Source organism: Leptinotarsa decemlineata, unplaced genomic scaffold (genome assembly GCF_025532065.1).
Source record: "Leptinotarsa decemlineata unplaced genomic scaffold, Ldec_3_MD MMD2_P_RNA_scaffold_9, whole genome shotgun sequence".
NCBI classification, from domain to species: Eukaryota; Metazoa; Arthropoda; class Insecta; order Coleoptera; family Chrysomelidae; genus Leptinotarsa; species Leptinotarsa decemlineata.
Window position 1 is genome coordinate 11,297,956 of NW_027412536.1, and position 23,182 is coordinate 11,321,137.

The 23,182-nt window shown below is 33.7% G+C and overlaps 1 protein-coding gene across 2 annotated transcripts; it reads right to left on the bottom strand.

Moving 5' to 3' along the window:
• Window positions 1-708: 708 nt before the first annotated feature.
• LOC111516543 (NADH dehydrogenase [ubiquinone] flavoprotein 1, mitochondrial) lies at window positions 709-22,911 on the bottom strand. Of its 2 annotated transcripts, none has more exons than XM_074170608.1 (8): window positions 22,829-22,911; window positions 22,707-22,767; window positions 22,359-22,610; window positions 15,963-16,255; window positions 7,642-7,872; window positions 4,817-5,049; window positions 4,552-4,724; window positions 709-1,050 (listed from the first exon to the last, which is right to left on the bottom strand). In XM_074170608.1, the coding sequence occupies exons 1-8, from the start codon at window positions 22,907-22,909 to the stop codon at window positions 827-829; spliced, it is 1,548 nt and encodes a 515-aa protein (XP_074026709.1). In that variant the 5' UTR covers window positions 22,910-22,911; the 3' UTR covers window positions 709-826. The 2 variants fall into 2 exon arrangements, with proteins under 2 accessions (XP_074026709.1, XP_074026710.1); XM_074170609.1 differs by having other exon boundaries at window positions 22,825-22,909.
• Window positions 22,912-23,182: the final 271 nt, after the last annotated feature.

Here is a 23,182-nt window from a genome sequence, read left to right on the forward strand (position 1 = left end):
ATATCATTTAATTGAAGATGAATTTCCACAAAATAAATAAGTCATCAATATCACACATTCAGATATAAGTTTTGATTCAATTCTAAATACTTTTCGAATGAGTTACAGTTTAAATTTTCTTTGAAGTTGAAATATCTTTAAAATATACCTATATTTTTAGAATATTTTCACAGAATATTCAAAGATTCAAACGTAACTCATTCAAGAGTTTATTAAAAATTGATTCTGAACTCATATTTGATTGATATTAATATGATTCAAATAGACTTTGATTCCAGAAAACAAAAAAATAGAAGTTCAATATTTATTTTCAAACGAAAACTAAAATATTTTCTAGTGCAAGATTGCTTTCACTCCTTTGTTCAATTTTTTGAGCATCACTTCTGAGAGAATTTTTTTTCTATCTTTTTAAGTACTCATTTGCTTTTAATTGTCTGTTATTTATAATTGTTTTTATGTTTTTTTATGAGGTGTTTGCTATTTGTATATTGCTGGTATATGTATTTTGTATTAAACTCTTTGTTTGACTTTCCATACAGCATGTACTGTCTCCTAGAAATAAAATTCTATTCTATTCTAAGAATGTTCAGGTAAGTGTATTGTTTGAATATTGAATGAATATTTAAATAATATATTTTGAAAATTTTGCTTGCTATTTTTATACAGATTCCGGATATGACTCATTTCTTAATGTTATAGTAAGAGGTAAAAGTTTGAACAATTTTTATTTTCAATCCATGACTACCAAAATAATCAGAAATACATAGATTAATAACCTAATTATATACCTATTTAGAAAAATTATATGACACTTGTCAACAATAGCTCACATGCAAACAGCTTTTCGTTTTTTAAACTTCGCCATTTTCGCCTCGAGTTCCGGTCGAAAATGTCTAATGAGCCCTTGGACAGGCCAAGCAGCACCATCACCCAAGGCACAAATAGAGTGACCCTCAATTTGTTTACTGATTTCCCACAACATATCAATCTCCTCTACCTTGCCATTACCATCGGCAAATCTAGTCATTATTTTACTCATCCAACTAACACCTGAAAACAAAACAGATTTGTAATACGCGGAAAGTTAGTGTATTATATATTATCTATAAAAATGTACATATAAAACAGTAAGTTATATAGGTAGGTAATATGAAAACTGATTTTGACAAATAAAGCAATTAGTTACTTAGGTTAGAATCTAGGACAAACAAAGGAACAGGATTCTTGATTGAAAAATTATGGGTTTCTATTGGTTGATAATCTGTATCGTTATGAAAAATCTGTATCATAATGGATATCATTATGAAACGGATTATGGTCATATAAGTGTATTGTTAGAGTATGGGTGTAGAAAAAAATTAATTGGCACTCTGGGGCGACTTCATTGATTGCAGTGGCTCATTTGCTTTTTCAGCTGCAGGAAAACCCGGAAAAACCTGCAGCACCACATCATCTGAAGATCTTGACCTGCCAATGTCCTCTCTCTCATAAAACAAAATGTAGGATGTCTCCAGAGACTCCAAAAGATTCAATACATCTCCAGAACACTTCGTGACACGACTATCGTCAAACTTAAACCAGTCCGTTTCATTTTTGACCAAATTCAACGCCAGAACTACAGTGAACAATGACTGCGTGAATATTCAATATTTCAATTATTAGATTTACATAAGGACACATTGTAAAATTAATTTAAGAGTAGTAGATAAGGTAATATTGTGAAATTAATTTGACACCCAAGACGCAAGTACCTAGAACAGGTATCTATGGTATAAATAAGGATAGCTTTGTGAGTATGATTAGTTTGTTCTTCCTTTCGAAGATGATCACTTGGTGATCGTAACACGTGTCGAGGTGTATAAATAACGGTTTGGTGTTGGAAAAAACTTCAGTAATATTCAAAAGATAATAAGATAAATTATAAGAATAATAGTTTCGATAGATACTGCTTCGAATCTATGCAGTTTTTTGCATGCAACCTTTTAATATCCATGTCCAAATTCAAAAATGCAATGTAGAATTGAATTAAAATTTGAATAACAGAATTAAATTTCAAGTAGTAGTAATAATTCATTTAAATAGGAAATATCCTAAAATACATTTAAAATAAATTTAATAAACATCAACAACGGAATGGTAAGAAGCAGGCAATCAGTAAAATACTTGGAAGTTAACATTGACTACAAAATCAACTTGAACAGCCATACAAAAATGATTAAAAAGAAATGCATCAATAGAGGAAAACACTTTCGGAGTCTGACGTTAAAAAAAAGGAATCAACACTAAAACTGCAGCTAAAATATATAAAATGATCTGTCGTCCACTTCACGAATATGAACATGTAATTTATTTAAGTTGTCGTAATCCTGCATTAAAAAATCTCCAAACAGCTGAAACATCGACACTAAAGAGTATTACCAAAAGGCGTCACCCTCAGAACATACTACACAATCCCTCAAACGCACTGCTTTATAGAACTACAAAAGTGAAACCTATTAAGGAGAGACTATCAGACCTAGAAAACCGCTTTGCCAAAAATGAAACTAACTTGGAGACCCTACAGGCATTATGTAGGGAAAGAGCTGAAGGACAACCATCCAAATTCAAATACCCGGAAAAAACTATTTGGGAAACATCAAATCACTGTCATAATTTTTTTTTGTCAGAAATATAATCTATTATGTATATATTTTATGTATCTATTATGTGTGCATATGTAAAAATCACTGCAAATATTTAAAAATTGTACACTGGCTGAAGGACTACGGTCGATGGCCCTTTGTTATTCACCAATAAATGACATTTATTATTATTATTATTTTATATTCAATGATAAATTCAATATGTACAAACTATATTGAACGAAAGTCATTTTTGTGGAGGAAAGTCAGTTTTTTATCGAGCTTCTTTGGGTATGTTCACCTTCAACAATCTGAAAAATATAAAAGTTATGATGCAGAACTTTATACAAGGGTAGAAAGGGCAAACTCATTAGTTTAGGTACCCCAATAAGTTTCTGCGAAAATTCAAAGTATTTTTCACAAAGTAAAATGTTCTATTCATCAATAACTTGAATTCAATAATTTTGAATGTCAAAAAAATAGTTAAGTAATAATACAATACTTATCTTAACGTTTCGAAGGCCAAAATCTGCTTTCGTCTTCAGGAAAGGACAAAATTCAAATATATACGCAGTTATTCCGACAGATGTCACAGGAGTTTTGAAATGTGAAGTATGTTAATGTTGTTGATTGACTCCTGAAACATTCGATGTAGTACAAGGTGTTACTTGATATCAGTCTGTTTCACCACTATCCATATTTGTCTTCAAGACGGGTAGCCAAGTACAATCTATTTCTAAGGAAATACTCTTATCCGATTTCAAAATGTGTTCTAACAGTCCTGTTAATTGCATATTTCTGAAATAACCTCGATGTTCAATCTCACGCTCTTTCAATAGTCTTGAAGTTTCACCAGTATAACTTTTATCACAAGAACAAGGTATCTCATAAATACAATTTTTTTTGTTTTTGGGTTTTGTATATGTAAGTATATATCTCAGTGTTTTATATGAAGTTCTAACATCATACCTATTTCCAATTCGTCTTATCTTTTCAGATAGTCCTGGAATATAAGGTATAACATTAATTCTGAAAGGTGTCAGTATATGTTAAGTTGGAGATTTTTGAATTAATGATGCTTTTTGTAGGGTTATTTGGTTTTCAATTGACTCTTTATTTTTTATTGCATTTATCGTTGAATTCGTGGACGAATCTAGATAAGCGCTATCTCTGAGAAAATATTTTTTTATTTTTATTTCTTCATTAACATTTTCAGTTAAATTGCACATCGTTTTTGCTCTGTTTTGAAGACATTTCATTATATTAATTTTTTTAACTAATTCATCCAAATATTTCGGTTTTTATGGTTTTAATATTGTTATTAATTCATCAATTTTTTATCTTTTCCTCAAATGTCAAATCTGTCAACCCTTTTCAAGACCAAGGAAGTCTGAACTCTAACTTTTATTGAGTTCACTTACTTTTGGTAATGTTTTCAGAAACACAAAAACTGTCATACTCTTCTCGACGCATTTCATCAACCAAATTACCGTTATCAGAGGTAGATCTACACTAATTTCAAAACTCTTACTTATCCTAACTGTATCCAAGATAACGTAGTCATTCCATAAATACACAAATTATTGTCCTCTAATTTTGAAAGATTGCTTCATGAAAAAGTGTAATTGCTGGTTCATATACCAATTTTTTTTCTTATTTTATACTTTTCCTCCAAGAAAGTTGTCTCAATTTGAATAAATATTCAAGTGAAAGTGCGGTGAATGAAAACTCCTATTAATTTACATTGTGACAACTTTCTTAAAGCAAAATATGAACTAAAAGTGTGTGAATTAGTCATAAAATGGATGGTTCAGAATATAAAATTGTATAATATTTATTTGTATTTGTTTGATTTTTATGTTTGATTTTTTCAATACTCTCAATATTTTATAGGATTTATATTTTGTACCTGAGATAAAAATAAACTCACCCTCTCTGCAAGGTGTACATTGCCCACAAGACTCGTGTTTGTAGAACAAACTCAATCTGGCAATTGCTTTAATAATATCTGTCTGTTTATTCATCACAATTACTGCTGCAGTACCCAGACTCGTTTGAGCAGCAACCAAACCATCGAAGTCCATTAAAACATCTTCACATACTCTTGAAAGAAGAGTAACAGTTATTGAAATTCAGTTGCCTATCAAATCTAATGAATTTAATCTCAACTTAAGTGAATCTTCCATATAACTTACTTTTTTGGAATTACTGGAGTAGATGAACCCCCCGGTATGATCGCTAAAAGGTTATCCCATCCGCCTATAACACCTCCTGCATGAAGTTCAATAAGTTCCTTTAATGGAATGCTCATTTCTTCTTCGACAGTACATGGCCTATTAACATGACCAGAAATATTAAATAGCTTTGTTCCAGAGTTACGAGTCCTTCCAAAAGAGGCGAACCATGCACCACCTCTTCGACAAATTGTCTGAAAAAGAAAACCATACTTAATGATAAAAAATCACAGATCATATACACTTTTATTTCTCTACTCTGAGCTGATACAGCGAAAAAGTTTTGTTAGGTTTCTGTAAAGACAAGCCTAGGATCCTGCAGTTTGTAACTCGAATTACAATTAAATTATTCCATTACCATTTAATCAATATTACTTATAGAAAGGTAAAAAATATTCTGCTATAAAAGGTCAGCTTTACCATAGAGGATTATTTCCTCTTATATAATTTAATCTTTATGAATTCTGATTACTTACGGACGCAATTTGAAAGTAATAACAAATTTGCCTTTATTTTATTTCTTATCATTTCACTTCACACACAACTTGTCAAAGTACCTCTACAATTTTTTTTAATTCTAACCAAGTTCTGAGTATCAAGACACACTGCAAAAATCTCATCAGTTTCTTTAATTACATTTGTTATCAAATGGTAGTTTTGGAAAAAGTAACATATCTTTATGTGATGGTAGTGATGATAGTAGTGTTGAGTTTTTAGGTATACATCTGGATGAATTCCTAAGTTGGAATAGTCATTGCCAACATATGATATCTAAACTCAGTTCCCTTAAGTTACTTTTTGATAATTTAAGATCGGTATTGACTAGAGCTCAGTTATACGGTGGTTGTTTCTGGGGAGTGTCAACTTCAGCACAAAATGTATTCGTTGCACCGAAGCGAATTGTACAATGCATGGCAAATACCCAAAAAGATTCTTGTAGACAGATTTTTTTTATTTCAACTCTAGAATCAGTTTATATATTTGAAACTAGCGACTTGTCCTGGCTCCGCACGGGTGCAATGCTGATACTAAATTCAAATTCACCCACTGGAAATTTAAGGACATGAAGAAACAGTGATGAAAAAATAATTTTGTTTCATGGACGCTGAAGTGTCAACTTCAGCACAAAATGTATTCGTTGCACTGAAGCGAATTGTACAATGCATGGCAAATACCCAAAGAGAATCTTGTAGACAGATTTTTTTTTTAATTTAATATTTCAACTCTAGAATCAGTTTATTAATTTGAAACTAGCGACCCGTCTTGGCTCCGCACGGGTGCAATGCTGATACTAAATTCAAATTCACCCACTGGAAATTTAAGGGTATGGAGAAATAGTGATGAAAAAATAATTTTGTTTCATGGAAGCGTCTTTTTCTCCCGCAGCTGGCGACCCAGTTGGAATATTTAAACATCCTTTCTTATTGCACATCTACAATATAGAACGAACCTACATAAAAAATTTCAACCTCCGAAAATATAGCGGTACGGAGAAACATTGATGAAAAGGATATTTTCATATGTAAACACGCTCCTTTTATACCCAGGGGGGCGCCCCAGTTGGAATATTTCAAAATCCTTTCTCATTGCACATGTACAACATAAAACAAACCTACATACAAAAATTCAACCTCCGAAAATATACGGAGAAACAGTGACGAAAAGGCAATTTTCATATGTAAACGCCCCCCGTTTACCCCACGGAAGGAACCCCAGTTGGAATATTTGAAAATACATTTTCAGTGCTCATCTAAGACCTAAAAAGTACGTATATACCAAATTATAGCATCCTAGGACTTACCAGTACCAGTATGTATATGTGTTTAAAAATAAGTAAAATTTTACATTGAGTAAGAGTATTCACCACCTCGATATGAGAATCAAAAACCAGTTCTGAGCCACAATACATTGGTCCAAAAATTTACAATATTCTTCCTGAATATGTGAAGGCTTCAAAAGCAACTGTATGATTTTAAACAAGCACTGAAAACATATATGTTAGAAACTTGTTATTATATTCTAGCAGAATTTTTCAAAAATTATTAGGTCTGTTCTTTTTTTACTATCGCCTCATTTAATTTTTTCAATCAACTTTAAGCGTCTTTATTTCATTGTCTTGACAGTTTCCTAAACAACTTCATATTGTTTTTATGGAAATAAAGTAATATTATTATTATGGATACTAAAATGTTTAAGGTCGGGTACAATCGAGACTCGGTTATGCAATAACAGTAATTTTTAATAAAAATAATAATTATACAATAACAATTGGGGGGTATATTTTCGAGAAAAGATTTCAGAACATTTTATTACAATTGATACCCTATGATATCAAAGAATACTTCGACTATTATCAATATATCAATATACTTTTTACATTGTATTTATTTTATATACTGTTATTGCTACGTTTGTTCTGATCTAGTTAAACTGTTATTTTTGTAAAATTTGACTTATCCAATAACTTGTTAGCTCATTTATGGATTAATAATTCTATTCCATTTCATTTCATATTATCTTATTTCATTTCATAATATTGATTTTATACTGTGTCTGTTCATTAGTTTTTAAAAAATTGAGTTAGTTTTAGGACAGTTTCGTGAAAATTCTTTCGAATAATATTTTCCAATAATGAAGATTTTCTGATTTGATTTATATTATGACAGGAAATGTTGAGGCACCATTAAAAACGATTATTTTCTTGACGAGTCAGTTTTACGATACTAAAAAAAGATCAAAAAATGATTTGGACTTTCAAATTAGAAATTGAGCAAAAAAAAACTCACAGATGAGACAGCAACTGTCTCCACATTTGTAACTGTTGTAGGGCATCCAAAAATACCAACATCAGCAGGAAATGGCGGCTTCAGTCTTGGTTTTCCTTGTTTCCCTTCAAGGGACTCCATGAGAGCAGTTTCTTCACCACAAATATAGGCTCCTGCACCTCTATGTACGAAAACATCAAAGTCATATCCAGAGCCACAAGCATTCTTACCTAAGAAACCTGCTTGATATGCCTACAATAAAAATTATTGCTGATACAGCAAAGAAATTACCAAAAGGTACAAACACAAACATATATAAATAAAACAATTTTTCTCATGATTCACAGATTTGAGATACCATCCTTTGACAACGATTAAATACTATTAGTAACAATTAGATCATGTGTGTACTCATTATTCAGCAGTTTTTCCAAATATGAGATACTTGACACTTTCCAATATACTCTAATTTCAGATGTATGAGAGGTCGTGTCTCAGTCAAGTTTAAAATTCAAATATTCGAAATAGTATAATGAACTTTTACACGTATTTTGTGAGTGAAAAAGTTTGCGAAACGAGCGCAGCGAGTTGAACAATTTCACGAACAAAATAAAACTTACTTTTAACACAAATATCATCATACAAAGTTTTTTGTACAACTGTTCTTTTTTCACAATAAAATAGATAAATTAATATTTCTATAAAAACACATTTTGACATCTCTTGTCAGTTAACTATTTTCATGTTATCGCATTTGTTGTGAAGTGGCCGTGTCAGGTGACGCCGAATCACCTGGTTACCAACAAACAGTATTGTTTACAGCTCTCGCGTTTTATTTAAAGTCACATTTGAAATTCTTGCTGGTGTTTAATGTCTTTCATAATGAAGAACAATAGTGAGGAATTGTGTGTTCCTGACGATGTTGAAGAGGCTGCAAAAAGAGCTTCAATTGAAGTGTTACCAAAAAAATCGGCTCAGCAGTATGACATCGCATATTCTAATTTTCTCAGCTGGTGTAGACTTAAAAACGTTGAAGGAAATTTCAGCAAAACCGTCTTCTTAGCCTATCTAGAAGATATATTAAAAATATGGAACTCGTCAACTTTATGGAGCAATTTTTCAATGATAAAAAACTAATTAATACAGATTATTGTATGATTTTCACTTTACCTACCTAAAGGGTTTTACAAAAACCGCGACACGTGTTTCGCTATACAATAGCTTTCTCAAGCATAAACAGTTATGCAGTTGATGCTTGAGAAAGCTACTATTGTATAGCGAAACACGTGTCGCGGTTTTTGTAAAAGCCTTTATAGTGAAAATCATACGATGAACTATATTAATTAGTTTTTTTAATATGGATTTTCATCAAGTATCGTTGAAAAGAATTTTCTTACTACTGGTTAGAGCTCATCTAGAAAGAAAAATATACGCAAATCACTGCAGTTTCATGAAAGCATTTGTATCAAAGTGCAAATTTACAATAACAGTGACATAATTAACAAAAATTTAGTGGAATATAGCCCAGTCAAAATGATTCGAGTGAATTATAACAAAAATCAACTATCGCAGACATCAAAGGACTTGAATAGTGAGAATTCCGATGAAGAAAGTCATCCATATAATCCTCCTAAATATCCAGAAGATCAAAGATTCAAGATTTCAATGCAAAACTATATACCTCCATCTACTCAAGATATGAAAAATTCTGGTCCATCAAATTGTGCAAGCTTTTCTACTAAGTGCAATCAAATTAAAAATGAACATTTTATCAAGTGTGAAGGAAAATGTAAACAATGTTTTCATATTAGCTGCGTGAAAATTTCGCAGACCCAAGAAAAGAAAATCATTTCATTAAAGGGAATCGCAATTTGGATGTGTGAAGACTGCAAAAATATATTTAATAACTTCATCAGGAAACCCGTCAGTGAAGATATTCTCAGCGTGGTATTAACCAAAATACCTGATCTGGAAAATCAAATTTCTTCCCTGAAACTCAGTTATTCTGATGTCTTAAAGTCTAGTATGGGACAAAATCATGTTTCAGTGGATACTACACAAAATGATATCTCAATAAAACCAAAATGTGCTTAAGGGATAACTAAAACGATCCGCGACTTGGAAGAAGATATCGATCCAGCAGTACTTGAAGTGAAAATTAATAAAATCCATGGTTTAAAAAATGAGCATGTTAAAATTGAATGTGATAATGAAAAAGACTCTCTCAAATTGAGAGAAGAAATTTCGAAACGGATGGGAAATGCTTATGCAATAGAAAAGTATTGAGAAAACCGAAAATCAAAATAGTTGGAATGAAATTTGAAGAGCCGTTAACAAAAGAAGATTTAGAGTATAAAACCAAAAAACAAAATGAAATAATTACAGGAGATGATTACTTCAAAATTGAATATGTGAAGAAAATTGAAACAAAAAATACATATACAATATTTGCAACAGTCAATGGATCTTTATTCAGGAAAATTTTCAATAGAGGAAATAAAATATTTTTTCGTTGGCAATCATGTAGAGTGTATGAAAACAATCGTATAACTCAGTGCGGAAAATGTTTATAGTTCACGCATTCTTCGAAAAATTGTAGAAATAGCACAAGGTGCCCCTTTTGTGCTGAAAATCACCCTTTAGATCACTGTGACCAAATTGACTGTAGAAAGAAGTGCTATATCTGCCACAGAGCCAATGAAACATATAAGAAAAAATATTCAATCAACCATATGCCAACTGACAGAGATGTGTGTGAATCATATAAATATTTTGATAAGCTCAATATATCTCGAATAAATTTTCAAAATTGAATTTATGAATCACAACACGAAAGTTTACAAATATAACTCACTTTTTGATTATAAATGATTTGCAGAAACTTAAAATAGAACTGAATAATTTTTCCAGAAATATCTATTACACTCCAGATTGTGTTGATGAATTTTATGACAATCTTCTGGAAATATTCAAAAAATGTTCGTTTTCAAAAAAGATCAAGATTTTTGAAGATTCAAAACCATGGTTCACAGAAGAAATAAGTGGAATGATAAAAACAAGAGATAAATTCCACTATAAGAAGAAAAAGAGTCTACAAAACAAGTATTTCATTGAAATGTATAATTACTACAACAAGTTTGAGAATGCAACTCCCAAATCAATGTGAAAATCCATTAACAAACTTTTATATAATAAAAACAATGAATTTAAAATCGTAGAAGCAATTATCACTGAAGATGGATAAAAGACAGAAGATCCCGACCAGATATCCGAACTATTTTGCGATCATTTCACCCGTATTGCAGAAAAATTGTCTGCTTGTATCCCTCCAGTCTTGGCTGAATTTCCTGAATTTAATGTTTCCTCGTCAATGTTCCTGAAACCTACAAATGAAGAAGAAATTGAAGATATTATTTCAAACCTTGTTATAAATAAATCATCTGAATATGATAATATCTCAGTATATGCCATTAAATATGTAAGATCAGAATTGATCCCAATTATGAAGGAAATAATCAACGAATCCTTTGAATCTGGTATCTTCCCTACTAACTGTAAAATTGCATGTGTTTCCCCTATATTCAAATCCGGTAGCAAAAGTGATATAAATAATTATAGACCCATACTGTCTGCAGTAATGGATGTCATTTCTAATATTCAACAACAATTAGATAGAGATATGAAATGTGGTCTATTATCTCTCGATTTGCGAAAGGCATTTGACACAGTCAATCATAATATTTTATTAAAAAAATTGAATAGTATTGGTATTCGAAGAATTATTCATAGATGGTTTGAAAATTATTTATCTAACAGAAAACAGTTTGTGTGTCTAAGGAAAAATGCCAGTTCCACAAGGGTCTGTTTTGGGTCCAGTTTTATTTTTGATTTACATGAATTCTGTTTCAATATTATTGTTGAAAGGAAATATTATGCGGATGACACATCATTGCTGTACTTTTGTAGTGATACTAAAGAAGTTTACAATAACATGAAAAATGACATTATATTGCTAACCTCTTGGTTAAATTATCATAAATTAAGATTGAATTATGAAAAGTATTCTTTAATGTTGATAACTAAAAACAAAATCACAACCAAAGAGAATTTGACTGTTAACAACAAAATGATTAAATATTGTCAACACACAAAATTTTTAGGACTATACATTGATGAAAGTCTCTGTTGGAATACTCATATTGAGATGTTAAAAAAGAAAATCGGACCAATTTTAGGAATATTATTTAGGATTAGAAATTTTATTCGATTAAAATATCTTAAATGTATATATTTCTGTTTGGTATAATCAAATCTTCAACATTTAATTTCAATTTGGGGAACAGCTAATTTATCAATAATAAATCCTCTCAAGAGACTGCAAAATAAAATAATAAAATGTATGTTCAAATTACCATATCTTGAACCTTCGTCAAATTTATATATACCACGTGATCTTTCAAATATTCAGTCTATTTTTCAATTGAAAATTTGTTGTTTCATTCATTCTGTTAGAAAAAATCACAAACATTCGAGTTTGGAATTCAATCAAATAAATACTATTCATGACTATAATAACACAAGACAAGCAAAAAAACTACTAGTTGAATCATATCGCTCAAAATTTGGACAGAAATCAATATTTCATTTAGGAGTTTAAATATATAATAATCTTCCAGAGAAACTAAAAATGAATCAAAAACAAAATTCAAATCGGAATTGAAAGAGTTTCTGCTTTCTTCCTCTAATTGAAATTCTGATCTCCATATTACATTTTTTGTTTTTAATTACCATTTTAATTCAAGTATATATATATTTATATATGTATGTGTATATTTGTGTTTGTATTTATGTGCTGTATGTAACTGATATTTAATATTGAAATAATTTATTTAATCATTATTTTAAATTTTATTCCTGTTATAAACATTCTTGTTTCTTGGGATTAATAAAGATTATTATTATTATTAAGTTATAGGCCCAAAAAATCAAAAATTCTTACGTTTGAACAAGTCCAGAGGTTTATAAATGAGGCTTCAGATGAAAAATATTTGATGATAAAAGTTGCCACTATTTTCGGAATATATGGAGCCTGCCGGCGCGAATAGAAGACATTAAATCAATGAAAAAATCATTGATTGTTCAAATTCCAAATACAAAAACGAAAATAGGTCGTTCTTTTTGCTTTGTTGGAAAAAACATTGACTATTTTAATAAATACGTTGCATTACGTCCTTCTTCATCAACCTTTTTTTTTTGAAATACTAAAGTTATAAATTCAGTGCCAACCCAGTTGGTATAAACATGTTTGAGAAAATGCCCTCCACCATTGCTGAGTTTCTGAACCTCCCGGAACCAAAGGAATATACAGGTCACCGTTTCAGAAGGTCTTCTGCTTCTTTGCTAGCAGAATCAGGAGCAAATATAACAGATCTTAAAAAGCACGGAGGATGGAAGTCTACAACAGTAGCATCAATCAATCTACTTCTTATAAAAAGGCTATTGCTGAAAGAATAACCCCATCTCTCTCTGTATCTATGGAGTAGGGAGGGTGAGTGTAAGCCCACGCACTTAGGCCACAAGGTACCCATTGTACATCCTCCCGAGGAGTTGTCCTCCTAGGTCATCGTCCATCCTGTCCTTTCCAGGAAGGTGGACAGGTCGCTGGGAGACATCTCCTTTATATCGGCAGGTGTCGGCCAAGACTCGCCGAACACACACTCTCTTATTGACGATAACTCCGGGCACTCGCACAGGACATGCCTGACTCTCATCTTCCTGTTCACACATCCTGCATAGAGGTGTGTCCTCTAGCCCCATATTATGGAGGTGTTTCCTTAGTTGACAGTGGCCAGTCAGAAATCCTACTGTAAGACGTAGATTTTTCCTGGTCATCGCCAGATATTTCTTCGGCGCCAGCTTCCCAGGGTCGCCCAAGGTGATCCTGGCAAGATTACATCCCATCTCTTTAAGGATTGAGCATGGGTGTAACATTTGACTAGTTCCAAAATTGTCGAAGTTGTCAGGCCGTGGGTGCCACTGGGTCCTAAAATTCTTAGTCCAGCCGCTTCCTTGGCTAAAGAGTCGGCAATGCGATTACCTTTACTCTTGTCGTGCTCTTTAACCCACCTCAGGATAATGTTATTATCTACTGAGACTTTGGCTAAATCTTGGTGGCACTCTAGTAGTAGCCTTGAGATAAGACGCTGCCTGTTCAAGGCTAATAGTGCTTGTCTGCTATCAGTGCAGATTGTTATGTTTTTGCCAGAAATTCCTTTCTTGGTTATTTCTTTTGTGGCGATTGAGATACCAGCCAGTTCTGTTTGGACCACGCTGGTATTTCTTCCCATTCCCCACTTAATCCTTAGGCTTAGTGGCCTGGAGTACACTCCACATCTTTGGTTTTTGAGCCGTCTGTATAAATCCGTATTTCATTTGTAGCATCTGACTTTGTGTTCTGCTTAATTTGTATTTTGTAGGGTTTATTGAACACAAACCTGGGTTCAATTGCATCACTTGTTGCCTGCAGCAGAGGTTGCGCAGTAAGCGCTTCCCGCCATAGACCCAGCCTCAGTTGACCCATTCCTACTTCGAGGTTTACACCAGTCGTGCGCAATCGTACCATGGCCATTAACGCAACCTCCTTAACGTACAGATCCAGAGGGGTCAGACCCGTGATTAATTCCATTGCCGTTGGTGTTGTTCTCTTGGCTCCTGTGATGTTTAAACAAGCCAGTCGCTGTATTTGATATACTTTTTGGATGGCCGTTGCTTGTAGAACTTTCGGTCCCCATGCAATGGCTCCATACATTAACATAGGTCTTATTATTGCAGTGTAGATCCAGGTGACCACACGGGGTGAAAGACCCCATGCGCGTCCCACTGTCCTCCGACATTGCTCATAAGCCACGTATGCTCTTTTTGCTCTACTCTGTAGATGAGAGTTCCATGTTAGCTTCTTGTCGAGGATAGTACCAAGGTGGACATCTCCTCATGACCAGTCCTTTCACTGTGATGTCTTCTACATTAATAGTTATTGCTCTGCTAGAGAGCATCTGGAGTATCTATTCTCCTACTACCAGGGGTATATTCCTGGAGTGTAGTTGCTGGGTAATTGTTGGAAAGGTTGTTTTATCAAACGCTCCCTCGATATCATGAATATACCCAGGGTGGATTCTTTCTTGTCCAATGATCTCTCGATTCTGCTAAGCACATGGTGAAGGGCCGAATCAGTAGACCTTCCGGGGTATATGCATGCTGATTTGGATGAAGTGGGTTGTTAACAAGTAATTCATCTCTTATATACCGCTCACATAGCCTCTCCATGGTTTTTAACAAAAACGATGTGAGACTAATTGGTCGGAATGCCTTTGGTAGGGTGTAGTCCATCCTACTTGTTTTGGGTATAAATACTACTCTTACTTCTCTCCACTTACTGGGAATATACCTCAGAGCTAGAGAGGCTTTAAATATTCCAACCAGGTGTGGCATAAGAGTGTCCAGTCCCCACTGAAGTAGGGCTGGTCTTATACCGTCAGGTCCTGGTGACTTGAAGGGGGAAAAGCCCGATATAGCCCATCTTATTTTGTCCTCATCAATTACTGCACTAGTATATTGCCAGTCGTATTGTGAGGGTGTTGTTGGTACATCCATCCAGTTCGTCGTTCCAGGAAAGACAGAACCTGGGAAGTGAGTTTCCATAAGAATCTCAGCACAGGTTGGCGGCTTTGTCGCCATTTTCCCTCGTCAGGATGCCGATACAGAAGAGTGCCTTCTGTAGCCTAGAAGCTAGTGGAAAGTCTTCGACTGCCTCACAATAGGCTCTCCAGACTTCTCTTTGCTTCCGTCTGCAGACTTTTTTGAACTCTCTGAGGTTGGCTTGATATATACCCCAGTCCTCACAGACCCCAACAGCTAGCTCCAGAGTTACAGCATCATTCTTTTCACTTCAAAAATTGAATGTTAATGCCAATGAAATTGTCAACTCAGCTAGTTCAAATATATTACAAGGCTCTTCAACATCGCAAGATATTAATATCAGCAGTTGTTTTAATTGTACTCTTCATATTAATGTTCATAAATGATAATTCAATTAATGTATATTATACATTTGTAACAGAATTCTATCTAATTCTATCTACCTACATCTATTGTTCATGATAAAACTTCCTTGGAAATTGAGTAATTGCTATTTGGTCAAAAAGAATTCGTGTTAAAAATATTTTCAACAAGCTACTTCGTAAACATCATCTTTTGATATTCTCAACAACCATTAAAAATGTCACTTTTAATGACAGTTGTACAAAAAATTATATATGGTATGATTATTTAACAAACACACTAACCTCTGCAATAGCAACTTGCATATTAGAAGCTTCGTTATAAAATTCGCCTCTGACGTAAATGTATGCTGCTTTGGCCCCCATCGCCTTACCAGCAATCAGAGAACCCTCGATTAACTTGTGTGGTTCGTGCCTCATAATCTCTCTGTCTTTGCACGTACCTGGTTCTCCTTCATCGGCATTCACTACTAAATATTTCGGCCTGCCGTCCTTTGGTATTTTCATGAAAGACCATTTCATTCCCGCAGGGAAACCTGCTCCACCTCTTCCTCTCAAGCCAGAAACTTTCATTTCATCTATGAAAACAATATCAAACACATTATTGTAATGGTTCCTAAATAAAACATGACTTCCTGCGGACCACTTTCTAAAAGAAACCATAAACAGATAAAAAATATTCACTTTGGTGATGGTTGGCCACCGGCTGAGGGGATTGAATACCACAGTGTTACTTCAATTTCTTAATTGATTATTCACTATAGTAGCATTATTTTCTGCATAGTATGACATAGAATTTGTAGGAGTAGTTATTTGTCTCCAACATCTGATTGCAACTAATTATATGTGAATAACAATAACATCGAAACTGCTATCACTAGGTACTTCAGAGATTATGTAATTTTCCTTTATAGAGCATATTGTTTGCAGATACATTCAGTTTCACCAACATACTCGGCCACCAATCATTTTTGGACATAATATACAAACTTCAATACTCATATATTCTATTTTATTCCAGAATAGATGATAGAAGTTGGTTTATACCGATTTCGGAACTTTTTTCCACCACTTGACCTCGCAACAACCTTGACCAGACACCCAACGTGACTTTGCGTATGGCCTTGAATAACTGGCTCGACTTTAAAGGCCTTCAGCAATGTCATTGTCAAATTATGACTACGCATATTTTTTCCTTCACATTTCGTATAAAAGAGGGGCCATTCACTCACAAAAGTCAAGTCTCGAATATTTTCCCAAATAATTTTTTCATGTTAGGTGACCTTTAGAGAGTTTGATATTGAATAATTTCGAACGACCTTAACAAGGCGAATTTGGAAATTCTGATTTTGACCTTGAAACAATCTTGAAACCTTGTGACTATGGTTGCTCTGGTATGATTCGATCCTGAATGACCTTCAACTGTGTATTATCGATAAGGTGATTTGTATGGTTTGGTTTGACTTTCAGAAATGCCAATGTCGAGTTGACCTTCAGGGGCTATCAACTCACAAGAGTCAGTATCGAGCGTATTGATCTCGTAAAAAGATCTCGATGTCACAATAGCAAAGTTGACTTTGGATTTGACTTCGAACGACTTTCAACTACGTTATCATTGACAATGTGATTTCTAGACTGCGTTTTCGGTTTGGAAATATGTTATACTGTGGTGAATGTAGTGAAAGTTTCAGCCGTAATAATTACCGATGTCTGTCGTCGGTGCAACTTCTTCAGCAAATCGGTCCAATCCAGTTCAGGAATTGTGCGGCTGCTACAATAAAATGATGGCTGTGGGTCAAAACATTGGATCATAGGACAAATTCTTGTACAGATATCAAATCAGCATTCAAGCTACCAATCAATCTTTCCTAAATGAAGTGAAATAGAAATTTGTGATTTTGATTGATCGAATGGTCCATAGTTTGAAATATGAGTTATGTAGTTGTTTGGGAGGTACATACTTCGAAGAGATATAGAGGTGAAGTGTCACCAGCCAAAATAGAGCTCTTAATCAATCTAACTACCTTGAGGAGGCGGATGCATTGCCGGTTAAAGTCCAGGCTGAAGTTCGACTTGAGTTTTACCTATTATAAATATTGAAAATACTCAAATCATATTGCACCGATGCCGATGAAGCCATTAATTTCCAACCGCTGAAAGTGTGGTATTTGTGAGAAACCCTTATGTTATATTAAAAGATAATTACCATTTGATGGGGGGATATACGATGATACACATTCTTTGGTGTAATTAGAATTTTACTGATTTTCATTCCGATAAATTTAGGTAAATTGGGCAGCTATGATAGTCATTTATTCACAAAAATATGTACTAATAAAAACAAGGTTAATTCCACGGCCGGTATCTGATAGATTGATTAGATGAAGTCTAGAGAGTTTTAGAGATCAGCGAAAAGTACTTATGACCTTGGTGTTTTAATCTGTGAAATGCGGCGATAATTCTGTCTGTCTGTTTTCTGTTTAAAATCTGTTTTTCCGTTAATCAGCTGTCGCCCCCATACGAACGACAACTCTCAGAAATTGAGAAACTTGTGCGAGCTAAGGACCAACGAGGTCTTACCTTTTAACGTGTGATTCCTAACACGGATATTACCAGCAATTAATTAAAGCAGATTTGAAATATTTTTTACACTCCAAATACACTTATCTGCCGAAAGAGCTGTTGGAGAATATCAATTGGGAAATGGAGGTATCACATCGGAGGATATATGGTGGGAGTAGCAGAGGATGTGGAAGACAGTTGAGCTCATGATATTGTAAATATAGGTGTTAGAAATCATACGTTGAAAGGTAAGACCACGTTAGTTCTCAGCTCGCACAAGTTTGGACGTTTGAGAGTTGTCGTTCGTAGAGGGAGCGACACCTGGTTAACAGAAAAACAGATTTTTAACAGAATAGATCATGTTGAAAAAATATCTCATTTGATGCATAAAAATCAAAAATAAGATTGATATTTTAGTTTTCATTGAATCACAATTGTATTACAAACAAGTTTGAACTACAGATCAGTGCGTTATAACCCAAATAAGTATCATGAAAAATTAGTGCATATCCTTTGGTATTTACAGGATACTTCATCCTTCGTATTTCGAATCATATTTTGATATCGATAGTGGATTATCTTGAAAAGCCGTTGGATGTTCTTCAGATTACAACGTTCATAGGGATACTTAGTGTTTATTCACAATTCTTCAAACGACTTACATGAGAACATTCATTTCCATTTCCCCAAAAATAAAAATACATTACCTCCATTATGACCAGGTTAAAATTTGAACTATTTTTCAAAACGCTTGAAGTAATTACTAGTCGGACATTGTCGTGTGGAAATCACAGAATTTAAATAACCAAAAGGATAGTAGAAGAATATATACATATACCAGCAGCTGACACCGCAAACGCTGTTTTGCCACATAAATATTTTCTAGGGAATTTCTAGGGTAGAAAATAATAACGAAATCATTGTAAGTGTGTATCAGAACAATAACACTTGCAAATAATATTAATCTCTTAATGATATAACGTGTACAATATTTTTCGTTAGTCCATATTCAGCTAGCACAAACAAACCGGATGGTCTGCTCACTCGAGAGCATGCCACGTTTATTTGTCCGTGTGAAAAACATGGTGTGCTCAAATCCAAGCCACAAACGGACCTTTTGTTTGGCCTTAGGACTTATTGATAGTCATTGCGAATGCCAGTCTAATTGGTAATTGCTCACATTCAAAATGAATTGGCACATCTGTAGGTATAATAGGGATTCGTGGTATTAATATATTTTCACCACTGAACTTGTCATTTAAAATGCTGATGGCTTCGACAACGTTATTCATTGATTTTTTTAATGACTAATTGTGTGCCTATGCACAGCCGTGGTGGATTCAAATTACGGAGCGTTCAAACCTTCAGTTGGTTATTATGCGGTGGCATGCCTGGCAAATCCTATGAGTTCAAAAACTCTGTTGAACTATTCACAGCTTTGTTGACGCTCGATGGATAAACAATAGTAGTGGCTGAAAACTGTGTAGGCAGTGAGAGAAGGCTTATTGTGTGAGAAAGACGGAAGATCGGCTTCGTTCTCATCGCTACTCCATGCTGTTTACTGAGTGAGAAGTGACAAGGTAGACGCCTGACGGGAATAACTGATCTATGATCGTGGTAAAAAAATGATTAAATTACTAAAATTACTCTTAAAAAATAGAAGTTGATGATAGAAGTGTAAAAATTGAGGGTTATAGGTATGAACTTTCAATGCCACATCAAAAAAAAATGAAAACAAAAAATGTCCAAAAAATTATCAAAAAATTTTTGAGGTAGAACACCCATATTACTGAGGGGTATGAAAAATAGATTGAAACCTATTCTCAGACCTACCGAATATACATAAAATTTCATGAAAATCGGAGGAGCCGTTTCCGAGGAGTATGACAACTCACATTGTGACACGAGAATTTTATATATAATGATAATAATCATATTAATAACGAGTTTATTAGATTAGATTAATATGGGGCTTCTGTGCTGAACAGCCACTACACTGCGACCTCTGCAGATCTATTGTGTGTGCCCTCATGTATGCTAGAGTTCCTTGTCTAGGCCCGTCCTTGTAACTAGACTCCATAGGCCAGACCTCAAGTTCCCCATATATTGAGAGGGTTGTGGTTTTTCCTCCCCCAATGTTGCAAACCTTATCCTTGACATACCTTCGCAATGTATGTATACGGAGGTTTCCTTATTCTCTTGGCAAAGCCTGCATAGGGCTGTGTCTGCCAGTCCGATGTTGTTCATGTGTTTGTTGAGTCTACAGTGTCCCGTCAATAGCTCGACCAGAACTCTAGTTGATCGCCTATTCAGACTTAGTAGGTACTCCGTGAATTTTGGCGATGGCTCTTTAATGAACTCTTTGGCCTATCTCATACCCGGCGCCTTATTCCACCATTTTTGAGATTGTTCTTCCTTCCAGTTGCTGTTACAAGTTTTTCGCAGCGCTTTTACTGTACCACAAAAGGGTTCTGGGCCAATGGGGTAGCGTCGTGCTCCTTCTCGTCTTTATTATTTCCTCTTTCAGTACATTCAAATAAACAAAAGGTTTTTGGGTTGGATTTCGAAAGTTTGGATACTTCCTGTTTTGAAACTTGGTGGAAAAAAATTATATATTTTGGAAATCTGGTAACTAAACAATCTCCTGAAGAGTTCAGTTCTGAATGGGGGTGGGATCAATATTCCTCGATGTCTAATGATGAAATTATGAACGTCAGTGCGAAATGTTATTTACTGATGAAGATAGAAGGGTTTTCCGGTAAGAATGCTTTTATGAAAGAGGTTTCCAGAATGTAGAAATCTTCTGTTTTCCATATTGGATATGCATACATATACACACACATACACATAAACATTATATACACACATATACTTAGAAGATGAATTCAAATGAAAGTCAATAATCGATTTGTTTTCATAATGAATTTAAATAAATCTATTCCTTTCGATATGACTTCACTCCCTTAAAAAAGTTGAATTTTGCGAGAATTTCAAGTTTATTCTGAATTAAAATGAAATTTACGATGCAGGAAAACTAAAAGTTGTCTCCACAATTTATTATCACCCTCAGATGTTAGAACAGTAAAACCATCAATCATTGCATGTTTTCAACCTATATAGGATCATCATCATCACCTAATTATGGAGAATTTTTTTTTATAATGGAGAAAAGAAAATTATCACATGATACTAATGAGTAATTGGTCACAATGACACGCAAATACTAATTAAAATTGATATTGAGTAAAATGAAATTTTCTTGTTCTCTTGTATTACAAGTATGTTTAAATTGAAAGAGGTATATTTTTAGGAGAGATTAATTTTTGGGAAAGAACGGTTTTGGTTTTCTACTTCACCATTTTTATACAAAAAAATGTGGAAATCTTCCAAAGAATTCATTATTCAAATGTCAACTGGAGGGTATCATTGTATTGAGAAAATTATGTAGGTAGATTTCAAAAATGTAATAACGTTGATGTCATTTCCGGAAAACCGGAGCTGAAAAAAATTCTCCATTACTCCAAAAATATCATGAAAATATATACTTTTTTTATTCAGCAGTTTATTTTATATGCAAAAATCCTATTTGGGTATAAAAATGCTGCGAAGTATTTCAAAAAAGTTGAACAAGGGTTAAATTATGATCCCTGAAGACTATTTGATTTGCCTTCATGATCTTTGAGGAAATTAAATCAGTACTTCTTGTGATACCATTCAAATCACAAAAATCAACATTGATACTAGGAGAAAAAGAAAATGTCTAGGGGTGAACCCAAACACATATATATCATTAGCGATGCATTGAATTTATTGGAGCCTCTGGAGACACCCTACATTTTGTTTTATAAGAGAGAGGACATTGTTAGATCAAGATCTTCAGATGATGTGGTGCTGCAGGTTTTTCCTGGTTTTCCGGCAGCTGAAAAAGCAAATGCGCCACTGGAATCAATGAAGTCGCCCCGGAACGCCAATTAATTTTTATTGTTGTTTTTATTTTATTTTTTACAAAATATACATTGTATTTACGTTACCATTATTATTGTCAGTTTTGTTTTTAATTAAAAAGCAGAAAAGTCAAATAAAATCTTATTTTATCAACAGTAATAATAAATAACTTACTTATAATCCAATCAGATCCCTTAAGCAAAATTTCTTTGGTTTTATACCAATCACCTCGTTTCATGGATTCTTTGAGTCTCCAATCATGTCTTCCATATAAATTTTGAAAAATCCTGTCTTGATCTGCTAGGGGGCCAAATTTTGTTTTAGTTTGTGGAGGCGGTGTGCCCGGAGGTGGCGATAGTGTACCAGACGGTGGTTTAGCAGTAGGTGGAGGTGCCGATGAATAAAATTTTTGACAATTCCAAAATGCTGAAATAAATGATTTTAAAATATTGAACAACATTTACTATATATATTATATTTTTATAAGATTGACATTATTTTTAAAATATCACATATTTGTACCTGTTCTTGCTTTTCTGGCAAAGGCCCTAGCCATTTCAGTTGTAGAAAACGTAAGAATCATCTGTGGAACAATCTTTTTTATAACAGTTTTCACAGATTTGGAGGTAATTAACAATACCTACAAAATGAAAGCACGGTGAAATAGTGAATGACAGCGTTTTAAATTGATTTTGACATTTATGACCTGACAAAAGCGACAGCATTCTTTATGATTGAAATTGTGGAATTTTTACATCAATCAATGAATGGGGGAAAACTATTTCTCAGGTATGCGGGTATAAAAATATTTCACATCTCTCCAAAATTGAAAATAAACCCTGCAACCCGGAAAAATTCTTGCAGTTTGAGCTGAAAATTTTCGACCTGATTAATCATTTTCTACGAAAAAATTCCAACCCCACCCTCCGTGAAAGTAAAGAAAAAGGTCACATTTCTCCCAAAATTGAAAATAAATGTTGTAGGTCGGCAAAAATTCT